The 24,371-nt window shown below is 38.8% G+C and overlaps 2 protein-coding genes across 6 annotated transcripts; one reads left to right on the forward strand and one right to left on the reverse strand.

The window, feature by feature from the left end:
* The first annotated feature begins 1,068 nt into the window (after positions 1–1,068).
* cc2d2a (coiled-coil and C2 domain containing 2A) lies at positions 1,069–16,520 on the forward strand. 4 transcript variants are annotated; one of them, XM_030131498.1, is made up of 40 exons: positions 1,069–1,292; positions 1,427–1,508; positions 1,734–1,787; positions 1,989–2,069; positions 2,164–2,308; positions 2,642–2,733; positions 2,885–2,986; positions 3,076–3,156; positions 3,264–3,473; positions 3,698–3,857; positions 3,961–4,097; positions 4,189–4,320; positions 4,552–4,761; positions 5,474–5,580; positions 5,663–5,803; positions 5,928–6,084; positions 6,212–6,483; positions 6,679–6,856; positions 6,965–7,118; positions 7,291–7,438; positions 7,955–8,093; positions 8,206–8,409; positions 8,496–8,588; positions 8,672–8,763; positions 9,377–9,391; positions 9,966–10,133; positions 10,235–10,292; positions 10,926–11,035; positions 11,175–11,271; positions 11,394–11,492; positions 11,583–11,747; positions 12,036–12,050; positions 12,873–13,076; positions 13,197–13,286; positions 13,365–13,478; positions 14,360–14,494; positions 14,997–15,119; positions 15,200–15,258; positions 15,349–15,526; positions 15,649–16,520. In XM_030131498.1, the coding sequence occupies exons 1-40, from the start codon at positions 1,276–1,278 to the stop codon at positions 15,832–15,834; spliced, it is 5,004 nt and encodes a 1,667-aa protein (XP_029987358.1). In that variant the 5' UTR covers positions 1,069–1,275; the 3' UTR covers positions 15,835–16,520. The 4 variants fall into 4 exon arrangements, with proteins under 4 accessions (XP_029987358.1, XP_029987359.1, XP_029987360.1 ...); XM_030131499.1 differs by lacking the exon at positions 12,036–12,050; XM_030131500.1 differs by lacking the exon at positions 9,377–9,391.
* On the reverse strand, positions 16,190–24,257 carry fbxl5 (F-box and leucine-rich repeat protein 5). Of its 2 annotated transcripts, XM_030131520.1 has the most exons (11): positions 24,108–24,257; positions 23,244–23,459; positions 22,318–22,413; positions 21,944–22,139; positions 21,522–21,707; positions 20,876–21,001; positions 20,298–20,452; positions 20,084–20,166; positions 18,959–19,684; positions 17,625–17,773; positions 16,195–17,270 (listed from the first exon to the last, which is right to left on the reverse strand). In XM_030131520.1, exons 1-11 carry the CDS (start codon positions 24,189–24,191, stop codon positions 17,194–17,196), a joined length of 2,094 nt encoding a protein of 697 aa, XP_029987380.1. In that variant the 5' UTR covers positions 24,192–24,257; the 3' UTR covers positions 16,195–17,193. The 2 variants fall into 2 exon arrangements, with proteins under 2 accessions (XP_029987379.1, XP_029987380.1); XM_030131519.1 differs by having other exon boundaries at positions 16,190–17,773.
* Positions 24,258–24,371: the final 114 nt, after the last annotated feature.

The raw sequence follows: 24,371 nt of genomic DNA on the forward strand, positions 1-24,371 counted from the left end.
TCTGTATTGGTCTGTGTTGTAGTTCTTATTTCTACCCCTTGATGGCACTACAACAAATACATGGAGGTGTGTTGAGGGGGGTTACAAGATTATTAGCCTCCCACATTTCACCCTGGTGTTTTATCAACACCAGTTATTGTCATGATGACATGAATTATTAACACAATAATTAACCAGTTTTTGTCTTAATTTTTTCTCACGAAATACTGAAAAATAAAAATAATAACGTAAACCGTTTTTTCCAACTGTCTTTTTTTCCTCAAATTTTTTGAAGCTCCCTTGTGAATATATACATATAATCACATATATAACTATACCATGATATTCACCCACCATTTTGGTGTTTTCCTCAATACTACTTCTGCAAATTACTAGATGGGCCTGTCAGGTTACATTAAACACAGTTCGTCCCTTCTCCAGTTTAATAGGAAGGCACAATATATTTCTCATTTAAAAGGAAGAGGCTGTAGCCCACTAAAGGATAAAAGCCACGTTAATAATTGCAAATCCAACCAACCTTCAGTGAATCTGTGCACAAATTCTGAGGCAGAAATGAACAATATATAATACATAGCTTAAAATTGTGGTGCACTTCCATAGAGGCTGTCTCCCTTAATCGTCCCTCTTTTGAAGACTCTCAAAATTTTAAATTTATCACTCATAGCATACGTCACATGTTCAAAAGATGTCTTGAAATTATCTTAGTGTTTCTACTCTTTTGGCATTACATGGTTTGATACAGCCTAATGGCTTTTATTAGTTATGAGGAATTAGATCAATATTAATTAAAATTAATGTTTATATCAGAGGAAAGTTCCTGTTGCTGTATACATGTTTTAAAATAAACTGTGTCGTATAATTTGTATCAAATGTTACAGGAAAAACTATCAAAAACGCCAGCGATTGTATTAGTTTATTCACGGTAACACATTTGTTGCTTATTGGCTTCCGTAGTAGGTGGATCTCAACGAGTATGTTATCAGATTGACAGTTCATTTGACAAATGGGAAGCTAAAATAGCTGACCTGGTTTGGTTGCACCGACAAGGTCGGTAGCGAAGTAGTTTATCCCGTTACTAGGCAGCGATAGTGCCGCTTATTTCACTATGTTAAGAAGAATTAACTTTCTGGTGATAATTTGCCAGCTATGGGCCTACCACAGTACGACAGCAATGAGTTAATGTTTGTTAGTTCACACTAAACTACGACAGTCACAGACAAGCCGCTCTCTGCACTATTTATTGTAAAGACGGTTGTCATCATCATCTCTAACACTATGGCTTCCTCCACAAGGTAACAGCTACTTGTTCCTTTCTTGGTTTCTGCCATAAAATGTTTCAATAAATCGTTAATCTGGAAATACTATTAATAGCTAGCACTCAGGAGCAGATTACGTTGAAGCAGTAACAGCCATTCTTTCTTTTTAGTGATATTCGTGATAAACTCCGAAAGAAGCGGCGTGCCTTTCAAGAAACTTTGGCAAAAGTAAAAAATGAGGACGACGTTCAGGTAACGTGATTACAGTTACAAAGCAAATGTCATTATAAATGGAAATGCCATCATATTTTGTTACTGGGCGACTGGCCTATCCAGTACATCCCACACAGACTGAACTAGTGCCCCCCTCCTTTGGTGACAAGACTCGACATGACATGGAGGAGTGTCTCTACTTACACTCCCAGAAACACACAGTTAAGAAAGGTGCTAACAATATATTAAAATTATACTCGATAGGCTCTGGTTCCATCTACAAAGTTGAAAAAGGGGAAACGACATACGACAATGCAGGTTGGTGTGTGTGATCTGTAGAATAACTGCAGCTTGTAGACTCCCGTGTGCTGTTGCTTGATGCTCAACACCAGTCTCTTCTCTCTCACCCCCTGCATATGAGCCCACTTCCAGCTTTGCTGTGCTAAAATCAGTGTAAATTGAGGTACAGTTGTATATGTAGTTTTGATGTGATTTTTTTGTATACCTGTGTTATGCCAGGAACCACTAAGCAGCGAAGAAGACCCAGGAGAGACACTGAAACGGACAATAAGGGCTCACAGAGAGAGGCGAAAGAAAATGGTACATCCTGCTTGGTTAATTTTCAGTATGCCGTTTACACTTAATCGGTTCTAGCAGTGTACTGTGTATGATTTTTTGTTACATTTATTTGCAGTTGCTTGAAGAATCTTCAGCCCAAGAGTCTCATGGTGATACCGTGGAAGAAATCTCTGCAGTTCAACCCACTGAAGATGTTGGATCAGATGAAAAGGCAGATGAACCAGTGGCTTTGTCAAGACCTCCTACAGGCTCTCAGAGAAGTTAGCATCCACATCCTAACTAAATGTCTGCCTTTCTACCTGCACTGTTGGCCTTTACAGTTTTACGGAAGCATGTTATCCAGTTTGTTGGTACTGGCATTGACTGATTGTTTCTGAAGTCAATATTAATCTCTCTCTCTTTTTTTTTTAACAGATTAGCATAAAACTAAGAATATCATAAAAAAATAAACTAACAGCTTTTTCTGTTAAGTTAAAGAATTGGTGAAGATTCACAGATAGTCTGGACAAAGAGGTTACTGAGATATATTGTACAAAGTTATGCAGTATTGAGGAATGTATGTAATTTTTGTTTGATTTGCTTGGTTTGTTCAGGCTTTTCTTCAAGACTTCAGCATACTTCTGGTTCACAGCAGTTAGATGACTTCATGACGCAGCATTTGGAGGAGAAGCTGAGAGCAGCCCGAGTAAACCCTTTTTTCTTGTGCAGAAAAAATCTAAAACTTATTCTGACATGACCTTTAATCTTATGTTGTTTTGCAAAAATGTAAAATAGCAAATTCAACATGAAGGTATTGCAATCCGCTTCTAAAGCATGTATTGTGTCTTGTTGTATAGTCTAGAGGTGAGAGCCTTCAGCAGCAGGAGTCCTCTATCGAGCCACCCAGTCGCCTACAGAGGCTCAAAGACAGAGATGCTGTTACAAGGTTTGACAGAGAGGTGAGCCACTGTCAGTGGTGTTCTCTAATCATTTTTCTGCCCATGTAACACATTCCGGAAGTGGAGGTTTCATGTGTATTTTCTTACAGGTTGTTCCAGATAGGACTGAAAGACATGATGCCCCTCTTTCCCTCAGTACCAGGGTCAAATTCAGAGAGGCAGCAAGACGAGTAAGGCTTAAAACCAGACTGCAGTCCTGTGGTGTTCAAATTCTATGTATAATTTTGCTTATTATTCCTGTATTTTTACTTAATCTTTTACTCTTTTGCAACTGTAGGTAGAAAAAGGGCCACCAACTGCAGAGGAAGCTTATAATTTCTTCACATTCAACTTTGAACCCGATCCTCAGGATAAGACTGAGAAGACAACCAGGAAAATTAAAAAGCAGGGGAAAAAAGATGAAGAGGACCGAGATGGAGAAGGAGAATCAGATGAACAGGAACATAATGAAGAAGATGAAGATAGCCAAGATGAAAATGAGGATCCTGTAAGACTAGATAACAACATAATAACAGTTTATCAATTAAGTCATAGATTATTTGAGGGAAAATTTGTCAACAGTCATTTTGATACTTTTGTCACTGAAGTAAAAGTAAAGGAATTTCTCTTTTGTATGTCCTTATTCTCAATATATGAAACAGGATTCATTCTACACTGTAGTGGAAACAGTTTTTGTAGATTAAAAATAACTCGTATTCTTGTCCCCATTAGAGTGAAGAAGCTGCTCTTGTACAAGATGAAGAGGAGGATTTATTTGTCATTGATCAATCATCCCAGGACTTCTTGGAAGTGAAGAAAGCTGAATATATTCGGTACCACAAACGTGCTGAAAAAGACAGAAAGCTGCTCTTTACGCCAAGTTTTCAAACAGGTGACCTTTAATTGACAAAACACTACAATGTCAACTTCAATATTCTCTATATTATGTATTTGAAATCTTCTAACTGCCCGTATACTATGTTTTGTTGCCACAGTACAAACATCTCTTAAACTTCCTGAAAACATTAAGCCTCGTTATTTGGAGGACGAAGGTCTATATGTTGGGGAGAGGCCCCCTGTGTCCCGGACAAATGAGAACATTATGGAGAACCGCATTTTAAAAGCGGAGGAGGTGATATCATTTAACAAGCTGTATGTCTCACTGTCTCTGAATAGTCATCCAGGATGAATATGTTAACATTTATTATTTTTTTATTGTGAAGGGAAAGAAGTGGTTTGGAGATGATGGCAGGATCCTGGCCTTACCTAACCCCATAAAGGAATCATCCACACGACCACCTCTTTTTCACATGGAGGAGGACCTGGACTCTGGACTGCAGACTGTGTATAGGAAGGTCAGATACGCATCCACTGCAACCTCACTTTGATCACTCCTTCTATTTTCCACATCTAAAGCACTATGTGCACATTCACACAATGAGTGTGAATTCTCTGAGCCCTTTTTGAAGGAGAGGCATTTGTAACAGTGGAATAGGCAGAATAATAGAACATATAGAGTACAATTCACTACAATACAGTAGTTCCAGTGATAATTAATTTTCCATACGATGTTTTCTGTCTTCTAGGCAGTGAAGTCCAAGTATGCAAATCTATACATTGCTGGCACTACAGAACCTGAGGGAGACTACCAGCTTGATGTTGATGTATCTGGGCTGATCTTCTCCCATCATTCACTCTTCAGTCGTGAACATGTCCTTGGGTCCCGTCTTGTCCAGCTATATGATCAGTACCTCTCCAGGCAGAATAACAATCTCACAGGCCACCTCACAGACAAGGTAGCACCAACAATGAAGTTTACTTGTTATAACAATGATTCTCCTGTTACTGAATGGGTTTGTTGAGGTTCACTTTCCTGAATATAATTTAAATGTAAGACTTTATGTTAAATATGCACATTTATTTATTGAAATAAAAGGTTAAAGGTTAACTTGCTTTATCATCTCAGTAGGGAAAATTGGTCTTTAAAAGTCCTAATATATACCCATGGTACCTAGCATTAGCATTAACATTAATATTTGCACATAGCTCTCACACTTTAGGAGCAGTGAGCTGCCACTGGAGGTGCTCAGGGACCAACTCCAGAGCTTCATCAGCAGTGTTTGTAGTGAGAGGAGAATTAACATAATTGATAACTTATGAGACAATTATTTCAAAATATTGGTATTTTAGGTAAGGTTGTTAATAATTGCACTTTTAACTGAAATTCATGAGTCTTTTAATTAGCAAGAGATGATAAACAGTGAGATATAAACCCTGACCTCACAACAGTCCACTATACACACGTAACAGGCCTTTGAAAGCTGTTCAGAATTAAGTATTCCTCAAAGTCATAGTGGTAAAAACCATCTTATAAGATTTTACACATATGAAGGTCTTAGTACTTATTAAGTCATGGTAAATACAGATCTTTAATGTGAAGTGTTACCACTTTAATTTTTTTGATTCACATAGAGGAAATAATTCTTTTGTGTGTCCTGTCTGCTGTAGTTAAATGGACTGAGGAGTGCATTGCATAATATGATTGAAATCCATGGTGGGCAGAGTATGACTCAGGCCATGCAGCACCGGATATCTGAGTACAGTCTGGAGGTTAAGTAAGTACTTCGGCTTTCTTTTTTTAAATGTGTCTAAAAGGACAAACAATATTCCATGGTATATTTCCTTTGGTTGCTATAGGAACACTCGGCAGCTGCGAGATGGCGAGCAGGAAAAAGACAGGACTCTGTTGAAGAACATAATTAAAGTGTGGAAGGAGATCAAGGCCCTGAGAGACTTTCAGAAGTTTACCAACACACCCTACAAACTCTACCTCAGACGGTAAACCTCCTTGTGTGATGCATATAGTACACACTCTCACCTATAGATGATAAACTGTCAATGCTACATGTGTACAACTTGTATGTCTGTTATTACTACGGTGTGTTTTCAATTTTTACTCCAGAGAGAATGTAGATCGTGTGTCAGATGAGAGGGAATATGAACGTGAAATCATGGCAGAGGTTGTGGAGTTGGAGGCAGAGAAAGAAGAGGAATACCAGAGAAAACTGGCTGAGTACAAAAAACAGCTGGAGGAGTGGAAGCTGTGGAGAAAGAAACAGGTGATCATCATGGATTTACCTGCCAGAACTGTGCTTTGTCTGTCATAGCTTTGGTTTAGCTGAAGGAAGATTGTCCAAATTATATATAAAATTACAGTTTGTAAATGTTCTTTACTATTTTTTCCAGAGAGGTAAAAAAAAGAAGACCAAAAAGAAGAAGAAAGCCCAGGCACAGGCTGACGCAGAAGATGACGATGAAGACCGTGATGTGAGTGAATCAGAAGGACCTGTTGAAGACGGTCCTTCAAAGCCAGAACCTCCTGAGAAGCCAGATTTGGACTCCACTGAGCAGGGAGTCAGAGAAAAAGCCTCCAGGATACGCAGAAAACCAGGCGAGCCCATTCTGATTCCTGAGCTGTCGGCATCAGGAAACATCACCACCAGTGACGTCTGCCCCAGGTACGCCCAGGGAGAAGAGAAAGAACACAGAGAAGGCTATGAAAGTGTACTGTCAGAATAAGAACATTGGGGACAAAAGCCTGTGTATTGTCTCACTGCTGAAAAGTGTATTGAACTGTGACGCTTCACCTGACTGTCAAATGTGTGCGCTACATCAAGATTCATCTGGATTCTTTTTTTTTTTTTTTGCTGTAGACCTGAAGTAGCTCGGAGAGAGGATGTTGCAAGGCGCTCGCTTTTCATCAAGATCCTGTACAACAACAAAGAAGTTACTCGAACAGTCAGCCGGTCCCTGAACAGTGACTTCAGAGTGCACTTTGGTCAGATTTTCAATCTCAAGATAGTTAACTGTCCTCAGAGTATCTGCTTACAGGTACATGAACCTCTAGTGTGCAACTGCTTGTCTAAATGTCTTCATCTGCTTGATGAATGACCACAGTGGGATAGTGACCATCTTTATTTGTCTACTGTTTACGGGCAGGTGTATGAGGAGATCGGTTCATCCTGCTCCCTCTTGGCTCAAGTGTTTGTTCCGGTGCCAGAGCCCTCAGTTTTGACAGGCAGCGGTGTCATTGAGGAATTTGAGTTCAGCAGCAACCACAGAGTCATGTTTGACCATGAAGGAGTTGGAAGTGGTAAAAGTCCTGATCTGACAGTAGCACAGACCTCATGTAACGTCACCCACATAAACTGCTGCTCCTTAAGAACGTCGTAGACATTGATGTGACTCATCGCCCTCACAGTTGTTGCACAGGGACTGTCATTACATGTATACCTGTCTAATTGTTTTTTCTCCCCCTCTGTCAGATGTACCGCTCTCCCTGGAGGCTGATGGCAGTAACAAACAGATCCTGCTGACCTCTGGGAAGGTGGCGTGCTGTGTCTCCTGGGGGATCGGGGAGGACGATGTACCGCTTGCTCCTCCTGTGTCTCAGCAACCTGGAGGCTTACACAGGTAGTAGAACCTCAGTTTGATGTAGAACTGGAAATTTTGCATTAATTTTTGTCATGAATTGTAAATCCATCCCTATATACCTTCTTCAAAGCATAATATTGAAGGTGTATTCTCCATTATTTAGTGTAATTTATTCCTGCATAGTTTTCTAAATTTTAGGATGCTATTTGGAGAATCCTTTGGACAGTGCCTGTGTTTTTAAGTTGTTTGCTGACCATGACCAGATTTTGCACTTTAAAAAATTGCCAGTGACCTAAACTACCTTGTACATTGAAAAATGTCAAACTGTTGTTATTATTTAGTGTTATTGCTAAATTATTGCCTTTTTTTTCTAATTTATTGTTATCACCAATCTTTAACCTGTTTTTCACTATGGAATTTTGTGTTGCTTGACATCTTGGCCAGGTCACCCTTATAAAAGAGATCTCGATCTCAGTGGGATATTATCTGGTCAACTAAAGGTTAAATAAATAAAGTTCTTTCACTACTTTCATTCACTTTGTGTCTGTGTTTCAGTGGCATGGGCCGATTTGATGCTGTCTCATACATTGGAGCATCTGGACTATATGACATGAAAAAAATTGGGGAGTGGGCCACACAATCACGACTGGACCCCAACGATCCCAATAATGCCTCCATCATGCAGCTTTTACAAGTATGTATCTTCACGCTGTGGTTTACCAAGGGGTTACCATGATCCACAAGACCTTAAAGTCATGTAAGTCATGAAAACATCCTACAAAGCATATCCATCTTTGATTCCACAGGTTGCCAGTAGTGGAGAGGTGACAGCACCAGATTACTTCCGTCTTGAACAAATGCAAGAAGAGTTCAACTTTGTGACTGATGAAGAGTTGGACAGTTCCAAAAGGTTTCGCCTACTCAAGCTGAGGAATCAGGGTGTTCCCGAGTTTCGTAATTACAAGATGGTTCCTCCCTTTGAGAGGGAAGTCACTGAGAAGGTGTTCCAGGTGAGTCTTTCAAATGTGTAATATTTTGTCAAATATTACAAATGGTAGAATTAGGATTCAGTAATCTTGATTAAAAATGATTTCAGGAATATGAGAAGAGACTGAAGGAAGGAAACATAGTTGACACCAAAGAACATCTGGATTCACACAGGGCGTTAGTGGCCACATACCTTCAGAAAGTTAGTAGATCCATGTTATGTAAACACGTTTTTTCATCTCTGGCCCAGAGTGTTAACTGTTATAAAACCTCCCTTTCCTACAGATCAGAGAATCTGTTATCAACAGATTTCTTCTTGCCAAGCACCACTACCTTCTGTCAGATGTGGTAATAGAAGAGGAGATACCCAGCATTGGGTAAATACGAGATATTATCTGACTAAATAGTCTTACTTTCAACCGCCATCTTTTACAACTTACATTCTTTTATATTCATTGTCTGCATGTTGTGTGTTAAAGGAAAAATATATCTTTTCTTTCTCTATTCTAAGTACTGCTTTCCATAATTCACAATTTATGTTTTATTCACAAAACATTGCAAGGTGTGCCTGATTTCCATGTCAAAAAGAGGTTAGATAACTTGGATTACTTTGAGCCAAATCAACCTGTGAGACAGAATGACAGCGCTTTAATAAATCAGTCTGATGTAAGTATGCTTTTTGGCCCAGTGCTGCTAAGGTTTATTTGATCTTACTAATCTCAGCATTCCCTTGGCTGAGTGTTAGTCTCCTCTGGAACAGTTAAAAGAGGTTTTCACAGCATTTCACACAACATGTGGACATAATAACAGAAAATTACAAGTTCATTTCTGTCTTTGATGGCAGTTAAGGAGATTGGTACATAATGATGAGTGTCAACACTAATCACATTGTCAGATATCGCTTCTATGTTAATCATACTTTAAAGTGAATGCTATATTTTTTTTCTTTTCTACTTTTTCTGCTATTCTTCTGCTATGCGTTTGTTTCAGTGGTGCAGGTTCAGGGTATGTTTTTAGCGTTTCTTTTTCTCCTTTCCTCTGTGTCCCCCTTTCTATGTTTAGTTCAATGTACCAGTACTTTAGTGAAATTAGACTTTAGTAGTGTTCAGTCCTCCCAGGATTTTGCAGAGTCTGTTGTTCAACCAAAAGCTTCTTGGTTGTCTTCAACATTAGAATATAAAAATCCTGGCAAATTATGCGCTTATATTGACCATATTTCTTTAAACCACAGCTTCAAATGCTAAGACCCTTTTCAAGGAAGGCTGATACTTGAAGAGTTTCCCTGTAATGTGGAAACATTATGGATTTTCCTTCTTATTTAACAATTCATAAACAGGAAATTAACATTCTAATAACATTATCAAACATTAGTAGGTAATATTAGGGAGGCATTTGCACATACCTGGAAGGGCTGAGCACTTATTGTTGATAAAAATGATCAAATCCCATTGATTTCCCACATTTTTCATGTGTACATAAAAGCTTACTATATGCATTAAATGAATAATTCAATAGTTTAAAGACCCTTTTGCAGTACTGTGTGGGCTTTTATTAAACAAATGTTTGTCGTGTCAATCAGGATTCTGGGTATAAACATTTTCAAACTGGCTGAGCCCAAGCGGCCTCTGAAACCACAGAGAAAAGAACGAAAGAAAGTGACGGCTCAGAATCTGTCTGATGGAGACATCAAACTGCTGGTCAACATCATCCGAGCCTATGACATCCCCGTCCGCAGGCCTCAGAACAAGTGAGTGAGCAATATAGAACACCTCACAACAGATTGGAGTCATTACTTTTCTTCAGAAATATTCACCTGAACTTTGGTTCAATGTGTCTTTTTGTTTCCAGTAAACCAGGACAGTCATCTCAGAGTGCCATCCAGAGCAGCGATTGGATCCTTGGTCAGGTATAACACATCTTAAAGGTGTCATATTTTGCTAAACCCACATTTATTAGTCTTTGGTACATTTATTTGTGTATTTGGGGACCATAATAGTTCAAAAAGTTTGAATTTGAACCCTCCAGGTGCTGCAAAGCTATCTTTATATTCATTTTGACAAAAATCGAGTGGATTTCTAGAACCTGTTTTAATTCCTGCTTAATTTGTAACGTCTATAACTAGTTACGTCACGACATTTGCACATATAAGGTCAAAACTTCCGACGAACATCTCTCTGATTACGACATAATTGTTTGTCAGCAGCAGCGGTTGTAGTCCATGCTGAAAATATGTCCAAATTTTGAGCCGATTCCCTAAAATGTTCAGTTGTTGGTTGTATTAATGAACACAAGTGGCTGAACGGGACAGAGCAGCACAGTCAACAACCTGGAAGAGGTGGGGCGTGGGCCTGTGGAGTTGAATTAATGAAGAATTCAGACCCAAGCATAGCATTTACAGTTTATGTAGACCACAGGGAAATGTTTTAAAATGCACAATTCCATTTAAAAAAAAAAGCAAAATGTCACTCCTTTAAGCCACCTTGAAGGCTCATTGGCTTCTTTGTCATGTGACATCTACAATTATGTTGTTTTGTTTTAGGTACAAGTAAGGCCATTTGTGGAGGTTTCTTTTCAGCGCACAACTCTTCAAACAACCACTGCTGATGGACCAAACCCATCCTGGAGTGAGGAGCTGCAGCTGCCATTCAGGTGAAAACTGATGTAAAAATATCTCCAACACAATTCCAGTCAGATACTTGAGTTAATAATAATAATAATAATAATAATGATAATAATAATAATAATAATAATAAAAACTAACATATGTTTTAATGTTTTTTCTCTTCAGTGCCCCAAATGGTGACTACAGCACTTCCAGCCTGCAGTCAGTCAAAGATGAGGTCTTCATTAACATATTTGATGAAATGGTGTATGAAACTGGAGTGGTTAGTTGAAGACTTTTTTAATTTTCCTCTCACAACTATCAGTTATCCTGTTCTAACTCAGTCCTTTCATGACATTAATTCTTTTTTTTTTTTGCAACATATTGTTACCCTCTGCTTTACAGAGTGACAAAGATAGAGGGAAGTCGATCAATACCCGGATAGAGAGGCATTGGTTAGGCTCCATCAAGATTCCTTTTAGCACCATTTATTCTCAGTCCAAGGTGAGCATCTTTACTGTTAATTGTTGTAACAGCAAATCACACAGAGTCTCTGAACACTTATGACTGCTTTATGTTCATTATATTTGGCAGATTGATGGGACATTCAAGGTGAACACACCAGCAGTGTTGCTCGGGTACAGTAAGGAAAGAGGCAATGGTGGTTATGACACATGGAGGCTAAGTGAGGGAACATTCATCACACTGTTCATCACAATTGAACCTCAGCTTGTGCCTGGAGAGCCAGTCAGAGAAAAGGTACAGTTAGTTATGTGTGTTTAGATCTGATTATCTGATTAGCCACCTCTGTTTGCATTCATTGTCCATTTTCCTTCAAGTTCCCATTTCACATTGTGCCAGAACAAGGAACAGCCTTTCGACAGGAAAGAGTTTAAGCCAACATCTGCTCAGCCTGAAATCAAAAGTATTCCTTGATTTGACACAATTTGTTCTTGGTTCATGTTGTTGTCAAGCATCATTACATTAATTTTGTTTTGTCACTTTTTTGTCATATATGTGTTTTCTTTAATCTGCTGCATATACAAGATAAAGGATGTGAAGGTAACTGCTCTGCTCTCTGTTCACTGTTCCAAGTTTTTTTTTTTTTTATTGAGCCAAATAACCCAGTTATGATCTCTTTGTGGTTAAACTTTCAGTAGGCTGTATTATTGGGGAAAAAAACAGCAATAACCTTTCAGTGTATGAATTCTGAGAGACACTTCTGTACCTCCTCTTGGTTCCGTTTTCAGGTGTCTCAAAATCTAGCTAGCTAATCTAGCTAGCTTTGGCCAGTTGCATGACTTTTCAGAAGGAAAGTTGATAACAATGGATGATTGACAGATTTAATGACCAATCACTGTCAAGACTTAGCGTATTTGCAGCACAGTCAAATGTGTTTCTATTGCACAGACTCATCTTGAAAGCAACATGGCAGCTTCATTAACCTTGATATTTTATCTATCTATCTATCTATCTATCTATCTACACATACACACATAAGGGTTTTCTTTTCAGATTCGGCACAAACATCCACTTAAATTCAAGGAGAACTGCTTTCTTGTGAATAAGGTGGTCAAAGCTCACTGTGACATCCCAAAAAAATATTATTTTTTTCATTCAAGGAATTCATACAGTAAAACAAAACTTATCTTTCAGTAAAGACAGCATGTTTTTCACTGAAATTAAGTCACTTGAATCATGTTGCTATAGTGACAGCTTTCATTTTCCACTACAGTTAATACCTTCACAACATATACTGTATATTATGAGCTGGACAGACATGATTGTAAATTGCAGCTCGACTAATTAGCAGTTGCATAAAATTTTGTTGCGGTAATTGCTGTTTACATATTACTGTATTTCTAATTGTTAAAAAATGATCAGTTTGACAGTCAGGAGGATGAGCGGTTACTGCAGGCTTCAGAGAGATTTGAGAGGGAGGCATCACAGAGTTATCCTGACCGACCCTGCATTACCACCGTCATAGACCTCAATGGAAAGACAGTCTTCATCACCCGCTATATCCGTCCGCTCAACCCCCCACAGGAATTACTGGACATGTTTCCCAATAACCCCCAAGAAGCCATGGTCAGTCCGGTTAAAGTATATGCCCTACTCTGAAATAAAATGTACTTGTGAATGGATTTAATCACCCTAGCCCACCCTAAAAAACAAAGCGAAATCCTGTTCCATTCTTTCCCTACACAGGCCCTGGTTGCTCGTTTCGTGTCACTTATCCCATCACTGCCTGATAGAGTTGCATTTTCTGGTACCTGTGACCTGTGGAGCACCTGTGATGTGAGTGAACACTATGTGATAGAATATTTCTAAATATAACAGTAAAACTTAACTCAAGTTTTCTCTTTCTGTTCTTAGCAATTTCTCACCTTCCTGGCAGGAGATGAAGAAGAACACGCTGTACTGTTATGCAACTACTTCCTGTCCATGGGAAAGACACCCTCGCTGATAATTGGCACTGCTATACCAGAGGTGGGTTCTAGTAAATTAGGAGTCTAAGCATCAATGAACCCTATCACAACGCAAAGGGGAAATTTTTATATGGTTTAAAATGGTCATCAGGGCAAAAAATCAATACTGTGAACTACAAGGGGAAGCTAGAATAATTGTGTAAAGGTTTTGTTGAGTAACAGGAAAACATCACAGATCCATAAGATTTATATCCATATGTTCCTATGAGACTGCATCATCTGATTTAGGCCCTGTCTCTGATCAAAACCACAAAATCTGAAAAACCCACTAGTGAATGGTTTTGTCATCCTGATGTCAAATGATTATTTGTCAAAGTTACATGATACTGATGTTTGATTGCATAGTGGCTTTTTTTTCAATAAACACTGTAACTGAGACAAATGACCTCCTAATGTCACTGTAGAATATTTTTATTTAGATAAAAATCACAATTTAAAGCCACAATATACATTTGATACTATACCAGTGGTGGTCCTATAACATATAGCCTTAAAAAAATTTTATTGGCTCATGTTGTTGCTCAGTTAGTAAAATAGTTGAGTTTGGCGTTAATCACTATGATTTGAGTTCCGTTTTGGTGTCATACATCAAAATGATACACAGTCAAATATTTTATACTTTTGTTCACAAAATTAAAAATCTGTAAAACCTATTTCAGTCTAGCCTGTGGATGTTTTCTTGACACACTTCAGAAACAAGAGTCTCAGTTGCATGGGGGTGGTTTGCTTGAGTTGATCTGGGTTTGGATCTGTGTTGTGTGGGGGGGTCCTTGGGCCTCATTCTGATTGGTTGAAATAGCAATTTATTAGTGTATTTGGGTATGGAAATGGAAAAAGAAATGTTTCTGTAGCACAACTAAATTTTCTGATTTACTTCTGTAGGGGCCAACAGCATACGTTCTGACCTATGAGCAGAACCGGTACCTGATCTGGAATCCCAGCAGTGGACAGTACTACAGCCAGTATGACACCTTCTGTCCACTGCAAACTATCGGCTGCCTGGTCACCAGTGACAATGTATGTATGGGAAGAGCAATTACATGATACTATAATGCAGGGCTTTAGTTTTTATAAGCAAAAAACAAAATACTACCAGATTGTGTGCAAACGTTTTTTACAGTGTCTGAAAGTGTCTGAAAGTAAATATGAGAATATGAGCGAGAAGATGTATTTCTTTTAAAGGGAAACTGTGGAATAGTGCTCATTTAAAACTTAAGCAATGTACTTCCTTTATGTTCAAAAAAGCATTAAATGCATTTATATTTGAGTTAGGGCTGTAATTGAAAAAAAAAAAAATGTATGTATATATATATATATATATATATGGTATATTGTTTTCTTTCTACTTGACTCCATGTATTGTGTAGCTTAAGCTGTAAAGTAGGTGGGTATTAGTAAGCTTTGCTTCTGCTTGGGCATTTTTCAGGCAAATTGTATTATTTCTCTCTTCTTCTGCTGTTTTGAAAGGCATATATGACTGGAAAAAATAAACTCTAAGTCACTTTCACTCTATGTTTAGGTGTATTTCAACATTCAACAATACACCTCCCCAATGCGGGTGAGTTTTGACACTGGAAAAGCCAATCTGTGGAAGCCTTTTTTCTCACGATCCTTCTCCAACCCTGGCCTGTCGAGTGTACAGGTGAGTGTTCAGCATTTTTTCATAACCTTCCAGTATGTTCTTTAGTATGATTTGGTATTCTACTATGTGATCATCTTCAGCCAGAGCAGCTGGTGTATCGTCGCATAGACAAGGGAGCTGCAGCAGAGCTTCAGGACAGGTATAACGGCACTAGCACGTACTTATAGCAGTGTCTTGTTGATTTATTAGGCTATAATAACAAACATAAGAAACATCTCACATTTCCTAGAATTGAGAAGATCCTGAAGGAAAAGATCATGGAGTGGCGCCCTCGCCATCCAACCCGCTGGAACCGCTACTGCACCAGCACCCTGAAACAATTTCTGCCCAAACTGGAGATGAGTGGTGGGCAGGACTTGGCTGAGGGGCACCGGCACGAGCTGCAGAGCCTGCTGGGAGACCACAGGGTAAGTCTGAGGGAGTGACTGAAAACCAGCCTCTAAGGTCATTTCAGCACATGGTCTCACTTAAATAAATTTCTGTGACTCTACACCAATAGGAGTGTTTTTTTTTTTTTTTTTCATTTTAGATTTCAGGATTTCCCTTGCACCTGCCATTCTCGGAAATCCGGCCCATCATAGAGGCAGTCTACAGCACCGGAGTTCACAATGTTCAGGCGTCAAACGTTGAGTTTGCCCTGGCTGTGTATGTACATCCCTATCCTAGTAATGTCCTGTCTGTGTGGGTGTATCTGGCATCTCTTATCCGCATGTAAAACAAGAGGCACTCTGCATCACTGGCCTTTGTATTCCTGTATTTCACTAATTTTTTACACATTCATTTCCACATGCTTTAATTTAAATATTAAATCCAAACAGGAGCCTATAATAGAGCCACAGCCTCAAGACCTGGAAAAACATCACTGGCACTTACTACACTGATTTTAATGAATTAGATGAAACAGAGAGCAAGTGTCTAGATATTTTCATTACCTGATGAGCTCAGCATACTGGGCTGTTTTATATTCATGTACAGTTTAGTATCCTGTTATTAATATGTGTCACATTTGCAAATGTACAATTTTTTTAAAGATTTTTTTTTTTTTACATAAAAATTAAAAAGAACAGAGCTTTAATCCCAAGATACTTTTATTGTTCTGCTTCTTAATTTCCCATTTCCAATAGAAAGCATCATGCAAAACCTGTGAAACAAGCAAACAAATCTTACTCCAGACTGATTAAAGATGTAATACAATGTACTGAAAGCTGAACAACTACACAGTAGGCTGTTCCCATTCCGAGGGTTCCTCTATTCAGACACCTCTTAGCTACTGTACACTAAAAGCTCTTCAGTGTCATATCAAAATAGTCTCTCCTGTATGAACATTGGTCCGTATTTTTTTTACTTGCAACATTGGAGTGCATAACAAAAAAATAAAAGGGGTTTGGCGAATACGAACAAGTATCACAAAAATGGCAAAGACTATACAGCAACATGAATCTCTATGCCTAGACACTCTTCACTGATGTCTCAGTACCTGAAGGGCTACTGTGTCTGTATGAAGGATTTTAATGTCTAACTGGATAGAGCAGGATGTGGGCCATTCAACAAACGTGACCTTATCCTTCTAACATGACTGCTGTTCAGCTCTAGTAGAAAAGGTGGTAACAATCAATTCAATTTAATTAATTTTCAACATCACCCTTTTCCTGCATAAACAATATCAGTTTACATATATTATGGTGATTATAAGTGGGTCACTAAACAGCTGTGGGAGAAGCAGACTTGTGTAAATAAGCATTGTTTTAGTGACAGAGGAAACATGTTTTAACTACAGAAAACACAAAGTTCTTGGTTTTTACATTTCTATAGCTCACTTTTTCAAAACCAAAAAAAAAAAAAAAACAAAACAAAAACCAGAATTTACATTTGCAGACACTTCAAATCCAATATCACCCCTTTTCTAAAGGGTTATTTCCATTTAAATACAGATGGGAATGGAAATAACAGGAGCAAAGTTACAGTTTCATCAGAAACCTTTTTAAGTGACACAAAATACAGCAAATGTTTTTTTTCTAGCATAAAGTGCAATAAAAAGAGATGGGAGAATTCATGAGAGTGGTGCTTGTCAAGATCACTCTCCAGAGCGACAGCAGGCTCTGAAGCCACACTGCAGGTTCTGGCAGCCGCTGGCCGTCTCTGCATGAGGACCTGGGGAGAAGCACCACACGGTGGTCATCCACAAAACCACAGGAGTCTTAAAAAAACAACTAAATTTAACATAATACATCTAAAATAAAATATAAAGAATAAATCAGACAAAGCAGTGCAGTTCATAGAGTACATCATACTGGCTACAATAATGCTTACTTACCTTCCACCTCAGCATCATCGGTTACTTACACTAGGACACATGCTGTGTAGGTGGGGTTAATGATATTTGTTACATTGCTCACACATTTCCATCCACTATCTTCACCAACACGGAATACACTATGACATCATAATGGTGTATAATGTTTCCAAAGAGAAAAAAAGGCCTAAAGTTTCCCTTGTGGATGTTACCATTGATATTGTCGCAGTAATAGAAGTGCTCATCATTGAGGGAAGGACAAGCTGACACCAGCTCCTGCAGCCCCACCTCAGTGATGAAGAGGCAGCCCGACAAGTTCAGATGCTCCAGGACAGGAAGCCCCCCACACTGAGACAGAGCCCTGAAACACAGAGCAGCAAATTCTCATTACAGATACAGTTCTATGTGCACAGTGTGGTGGAGGAAATACTGACAACTGGATCTAATGGAATACAAGCTCTTTACTTCAATGATCCTAATTACTAAGTGGAATAGTCACACCTGCACTTCTGTTTTTCTTTTATCTGCCTGTAATAAACACTGAAATGTGGTCTTATCCACACTGAACATGTGAGAAAGGTTGCAGGGTGGAGCTGACTGAGCTACGTGACAAAGTGCTTGTACCGCTGACCTCACCCACAGTTTATTACACCGGCTTTTGTTTTCAGCGGGTACTTGGCACTAAAAAGGAGCTCTGTAACTACATCAATGCAACCTGACAAAATGTTTTAGTTAGTTTCATCCTACTGCATTACAGCTTATTCTACCATTCCAAATAAATCCACATTAATCCAGTTTCTTCTGGGAAATCATGGTACTTAAAGTCCCTGTGAAACACCTTGCAGCATTGTATTTACTTTTGCACATTTATGGCCAAGTGTTGTCTCATATGAGGCAGTTATTTATGTTTGCAAAGAATTATTAAAGAGGTAAAATGCAAAAATAATCAAATGTGATGAAATAAAGTATGATTACATTTAACTATGATTGAATTTACACAGAAATTACTTTTCAGTGAAATATAGAATTACATATCACCCATCCCTGTCCTCTGTATTTTATCAGGTATTGGTGTATAGGTGACATTTTGCACAAGATAAATCATAAAAACACTAAAAGATTGTATTTAATTTCATGGAGACTTTAAAAGTTCAATAAGATGGGCGTTTGCTTAAGGGGCCTGTTGTTGGAGTCTGTTGTGCTGGGGGCCAGTCATTTGTTGATGCGAGCCAAATCTACTTCTAAGCTGTCTCATAGCTTACATACATCATGACAATCTATACATTGATTTCTATGTAGAGGACTCATCTGTTTTTACATGAAAATCATTAACTTGCTCCTGGATTCTTCAGTGCCTCTCTACTATAGTAAAAGTGGCTAACATTATACACTGTTAAACATGGAGTCAGCTAATGGAAGGATCCGCTTTCAGTACAAAATAGAACACATATCACAATAAACTTCACATAAGCACATACAAATCTTACATAATGTCTAAAACAATGTTATTTTAGTTGACTGAAATGAAGTGAAGGCTGATCTTTACCTCAAGCCCATATCAGTGACTTGATAACATCCAGAGAGACTGAGAAATCTCAGTGAGCGTTTTGCCTCTGACTGGTGAGTCCTGTTTTCATGCTCAAGACACTGCAGACTCCCCAATGAGGAGCATTTAGTCCGAAACCCCGCAGTGCTGCCTCTGCTGCTGGCCAACTCGCACTGTGGCTCTGTAAAAGTCCTGAGAGCCACATCACTCGTACAGCACGTGGAGTGACCACAAAACACTTCCCTGGACATGGCATACTGCTGTTGCAAATAGGAGACGTTTGAGCCTGTCCTGTGCCCTCGCCTCCTGCTCCTTCTGCAACAGCATGAATCTCCCACAATCTGCGTCTCTATGAACCTATCTGCTTCAGGAACAGACAGCCCGCCGCGACGACTCCAGTCTGCTGCATCTTCGATATCGGCAAGGTCTGAAGAGTCCAGTACCCAGACTTGTGTAGGAGGGCAGGCAGCACCCCAACGGCCTGTCCCCTGCTTGAAAATGAAGGCCTGGCGCTTCCTCCTCACTTGATGAATGTTACTCCGATCCACCAGTGTGATTTGTACAGCGGAATTTTTGAGAAGCTTGGCTCGCTGGTCTGAGCGTTTTTCTGTGCTTGTGAGGTCACCTAGGCCAATGGACAATTTCTTTAGAGTATAATCTGTTATCTTCTCACAGCCTGACAGATCCAGGTGCTCCAGAGAGCAACATGCTCCAAGAGATAACCAGCTGAAAGACAACAGGGATATCAAAAATACACTGATGAGTAGTGAATAAGCCTGTGGCTGGTTCATTGTCCCACTATGTAACAATTATGTATTTTCAAAAGCCACTTTCAGTTCACAGTGTATCATTTCTGCCGCTAAGGCTCTTCATAAAATTAAAAAAAGACAGAGTAGTAGATGATACTGCAACATGGCTTAAGATGGCAAGAGATGTTTTTACTACTGCTGCTGAGAAAATTTAGGTTACTAAAGAGGATATGATACCATAGGCAACCAAATGAAACCATTACATTGACTAAAATTACAGGTATCCAAATATGAACAAACATTTGACATAATGTGAGAACACAACCAAATATTTAACATAAGTCTAGTTGTTCATATTATAGCCTTTAATAGTTACCTGTCAAATGCTAAATCTGTAACATTGGTCTGTGTCAGATCCAGATGAGTAATATTAGGGCAGAGACTGAGGATCTGGCGGACCTGAAAAGAGGACAAAAATAAGTTATAGTTTTTCCACAAGATTAAAACATTTACAATGTGACATAGTGTTGCCAAATTATGTCAGGTGATATGTAATTACAGTGTGATGTCAGTTTTCTTACACTACATACCATTTTACTAGACACTGTAGAACTGTACGCCAGAACAATAGACTTCACAGAGGCACCCACAGCTGGCAACAGGTTCTGGATAATTCCATGGAGAAGTCTCTTCTCCCGCTGAGCGTTGCTAATAGCCATGTAGCCCTCTGTATTCCCTGATTCATCTAGGAAGACAAAGAACAAGACAGGATAAAATAAACATTTTATTTATGACTATTAAGACATAACCTACCTATGGCTTTCTAGTGAAGCAGTTTATTATCAGTGAATTATAAGAGCCTTTCAACCTTGTGCAGACTATTAAAAAGGTGAAAAAAGGTGACTTTTCACCACCACACAGAGAGGAATGCCATGTCTCAGGATGCAATGCAGACATATTTCGATGTTCACCGCTATATGTTTTTATTACTGCCATATTAACAAGACCCACTGAACCCTGTGCACCATCTCTTCATACTCCTTTCAAAACCAAATACAAAAATGACTCAATATAATCATCCACATTAAACATATAACATACTTTCTTAAAAAAAAAAAAAAACTCTTATGTTGTCAATGTATAGACTGCACTGAAGTCAGTAGCTCACCAGACTCATCAACATCAGCATCCTCGTCCCACTCTTGATAGGCCCGACCCTCCTTCTGACGACTCTTCACCCACTCCTCATCTGGCTCCTGGTCAAGATCCCCAGGGGGACCGTTATAATAATCACCTATGCACAAGAAACACAAACACTTACCACCAGTCAACCACCACAAAGCTCCAAAAGTGTTTTAAAATTACCATATAATGTGATTTTACATAATGACAGAGATTTGTAAACAATATATTGTTTTAAATGTGCATTATGGAAGATTTAGACATGCTGATGTGGTTATGTGAAGTTTGTAATTGAGTCTGGTTCGTACTGGGAGCTGATCATTTTTCTGTGCTAATGATGGTCTTAGTTGCCTATTATATCATGGTATCAGCCTGTTCACACTAATATCTACACTATGTAATGGTCAGATTTTCTATTTAAAAAAAAAAAAATAATTCTCACTCTCACCCTCTCTTCTGCCACTAATAGTGTGTAACACAGGATAGCGCTAGTTTAAAAATGCAGCCAGCTAATGTCAACAGATGTCCAGCTCCCAGCATAACATAGAGTCCAAAACAAACTTCACATAAGCACTTGTAAATCTTGCATAGTGAACCTTTGTCAGAGTTTTCATCAGCCATAACTGGCCTACCTCTGGCCCAGCGCACAGGGTAGAGGTGCCTCCACAGAGAACCAGTTTTGGCTAGGTCTGACCAAGAAGAGCACACTTGACTACAGCGACACAGGTCTTCAGGGCCCAAATAGTGGAAAAGCCTCAGCATGATTTCTGAAGGAAGTTGGGAGATGTGGGTTGAAGAATTCACATTCTGCTCCAGTTCTGAGGGAAAAATAAACACAATGACTTTGTTTGAAGAACAAGCTGATTGTTGAAATGATAAACTATTTTTCCACTGACCAAGAGAACTGAATTATTTAAACTGTTTCATACAACTGCCTTTGTTTAATTAGTTACACTCAAATTGCAAAAAGCTTCAGTTGAGGTCAACAGATTTTTTGTTTGACCCTTTTGTTTTGTGTCTGACATGATTAATGTTAACTAAAATATTCACTAACCATAATCTGTCTTCTCATGGTCGGCATATTTGAAGGCTTTCTGCAGCTCCTCTGCTTGTGTCCACAGACTGAAACCCTTCAGCACCTCAGCAGCACTGCCCCATTGCTGCTGGCTGCAGTGCTGTGCTATCACCTGTTTCTTGATGTCCTTGAGCTCCTCGTAGGTGAAGTACTGCATAAGCATGGGCTGAAACACCTGCAATAATTCTCCACTGTTAACAGTTTCTAACAATGCATAGAGACATATACAACATTAAATAAAACTCATCAAATGTATTTGGAAGTGTCAACATTTGCTATTTCTGAGCACATTTGTCTTACCCAAACATTAATATCATGGTTAAACAAGAACATGACATTTAAACATATTATACCTCTTCTTCCTCCTTCATGTGGGGCAGAAAGTCTTGAGTAAAAGCTTCTAGTCTTTCCTTCAGCTGCCGGGCATAGTTAAGCTGCTCATATTCACTCTAAAACAAATGACAATTCTTCATTTATTGGATCCCTTTAAACAGTGAGACTTTTACAATGGCTATTAGTTAAGTGTTTTGGTGACATAATTAGATTTTTTTTTTTTACAGTACAACATTTAATGTATAGTTATAAACAACTCAGCATTACTTTTTCTGATGAGACTGAAATGAAAAACTGAAATAAATTCAGCCATTAAAAAAAGCACCAAACAATATTATTCATCTCAAGAGAAACATTTTTCTTCTAGAAGAAACTGCAGGATCGCAACTGAAACAGAATGTTCTTTTCTGTTTCACAGAGTGACTGGGGCAGAGTGGAAGTTAGGATTTAACACAATTACATCATTTTGGAAAACCCATTTTTAGTTTACCAGTGGCTTGAGAGAGAACAATAACACTCGCCTCCTGTTAAGCAGATCACAAAAACAACAGCCCTGACTATTATACAAAGTATCCCACTTACTCCTGCAGTTTGATGCAAATATCAAAGTGTTCATGTTATGAAATCATACACTGCAATTTGTCAAATGACTTACATTTTTATTATTTAACCCTATTTACAATTAATGCCTCTTCATGAAAAGTATAAGTTATCAAGGTAATGTTAGTCAAGCAATGTTTGTGTGGCTACCATAGCCGTTATTCCAATGACAGGCTGTTAACCTATAATTAAGCCATGAGTTTTGGCTGTGCTCTGCTGGACTCCTATATGACTTTCTTGAATTGCTCTTGGTAGGTGCCTTATGTCTATTCCCATTTCTAAATAAAAGGACAAAACGTCTTTTAAACATGTAAAAAAAAAAAAAAAAAAAACACTTGCTATTTACCTTAACGCTGTGCAGACCTTTTTCAAAGAGGGAGAGCATCTCTGAGAGTTTATTGTCAGAGTGCACATTGTACACAGTGCAGCACCGCTGCTGCAGGAGGCCGATAATATACTCATTTTCAATTTGTTCATGCATCTTAAACTCCTTAAAGGTGGCGCACAGAGACTGAAGAAATGAGCGGAAATCATTGTTGTTAGAGAAGTTGGTCTTTGACAGCTGTGAAGACAAAGACAACAACAAAGCATGTATTAGACGTAGCTTGTACTTTTACAGAGCCCTTACATGTAACTTTCAACATATAATGGCATTAGAGCAGAATAATAACCCAGACTGTGGTCTAAGTAAACTCATCTTACTAACAATGCAGTTTAGCTTACGCTAGCACACCCGCTGTGTTGAGCCGTTATGTATGGCTAACCGAACGAGCAGAATTTTAACACTGAGCCGGAGAATTAGTAGCAATGTACACAGTATATCAGACTAATGTTGCATAAGAAACATGAAAGTTAGTTTGCTAACAACCGACACAATTAGCCACCTTTAGCTTTAGCTGGGTAGAAAGTTCATAGGGACAAACCAGTTCAAAACAATAGCCACATTAACATGTACGTGTAATATGCTAAGGAATAACCCATTAATTATAGTGCCAAATAGCATTAACTGCAGTACTTATTCCTAACCACGAAGTTAGCTAACGCCTCCACAGCCTAGTCGTGAGACAAACATCCGATAGGTTTGTGGCTTCAGTGCTGTGGGCAGTAGCTAGCTGGAGTGCTAGCTAGTAGTCACTCGTCAGTTAAGTAAACAGCTCCAGATATTCCTCTGTAAATCCACATTTTAATGGTCTTCGTTTAACATTCATACCTTCTCACAATACAGACCCACGAGCTGCTTCATTCGCCAGTGTGGGCCAGTAAAAACATCCACCTCATCAGGAAAAGGAGCCATCTTCACACACTGATCCTCAGTGCGTCATCTGGACTGCTGGTGATACAATCAAGCAGGAGGCGTGGACCATCGAACCACGTGACCACAATTTATAAACGAGGTTTCAAAAAGACGATAGAAAATCCAACACACCGGGATTAATAAAAATAACGATTTTATAAAATAAGGCAAATAAACCAC

This window comes from Sphaeramia orbicularis, chromosome 4 (genome assembly GCF_902148855.1).
Source record: "Sphaeramia orbicularis chromosome 4, fSphaOr1.1, whole genome shotgun sequence".
NCBI lineage: Eukaryota > Metazoa > Chordata > Actinopteri > Kurtiformes > Apogonidae > Sphaeramia > Sphaeramia orbicularis.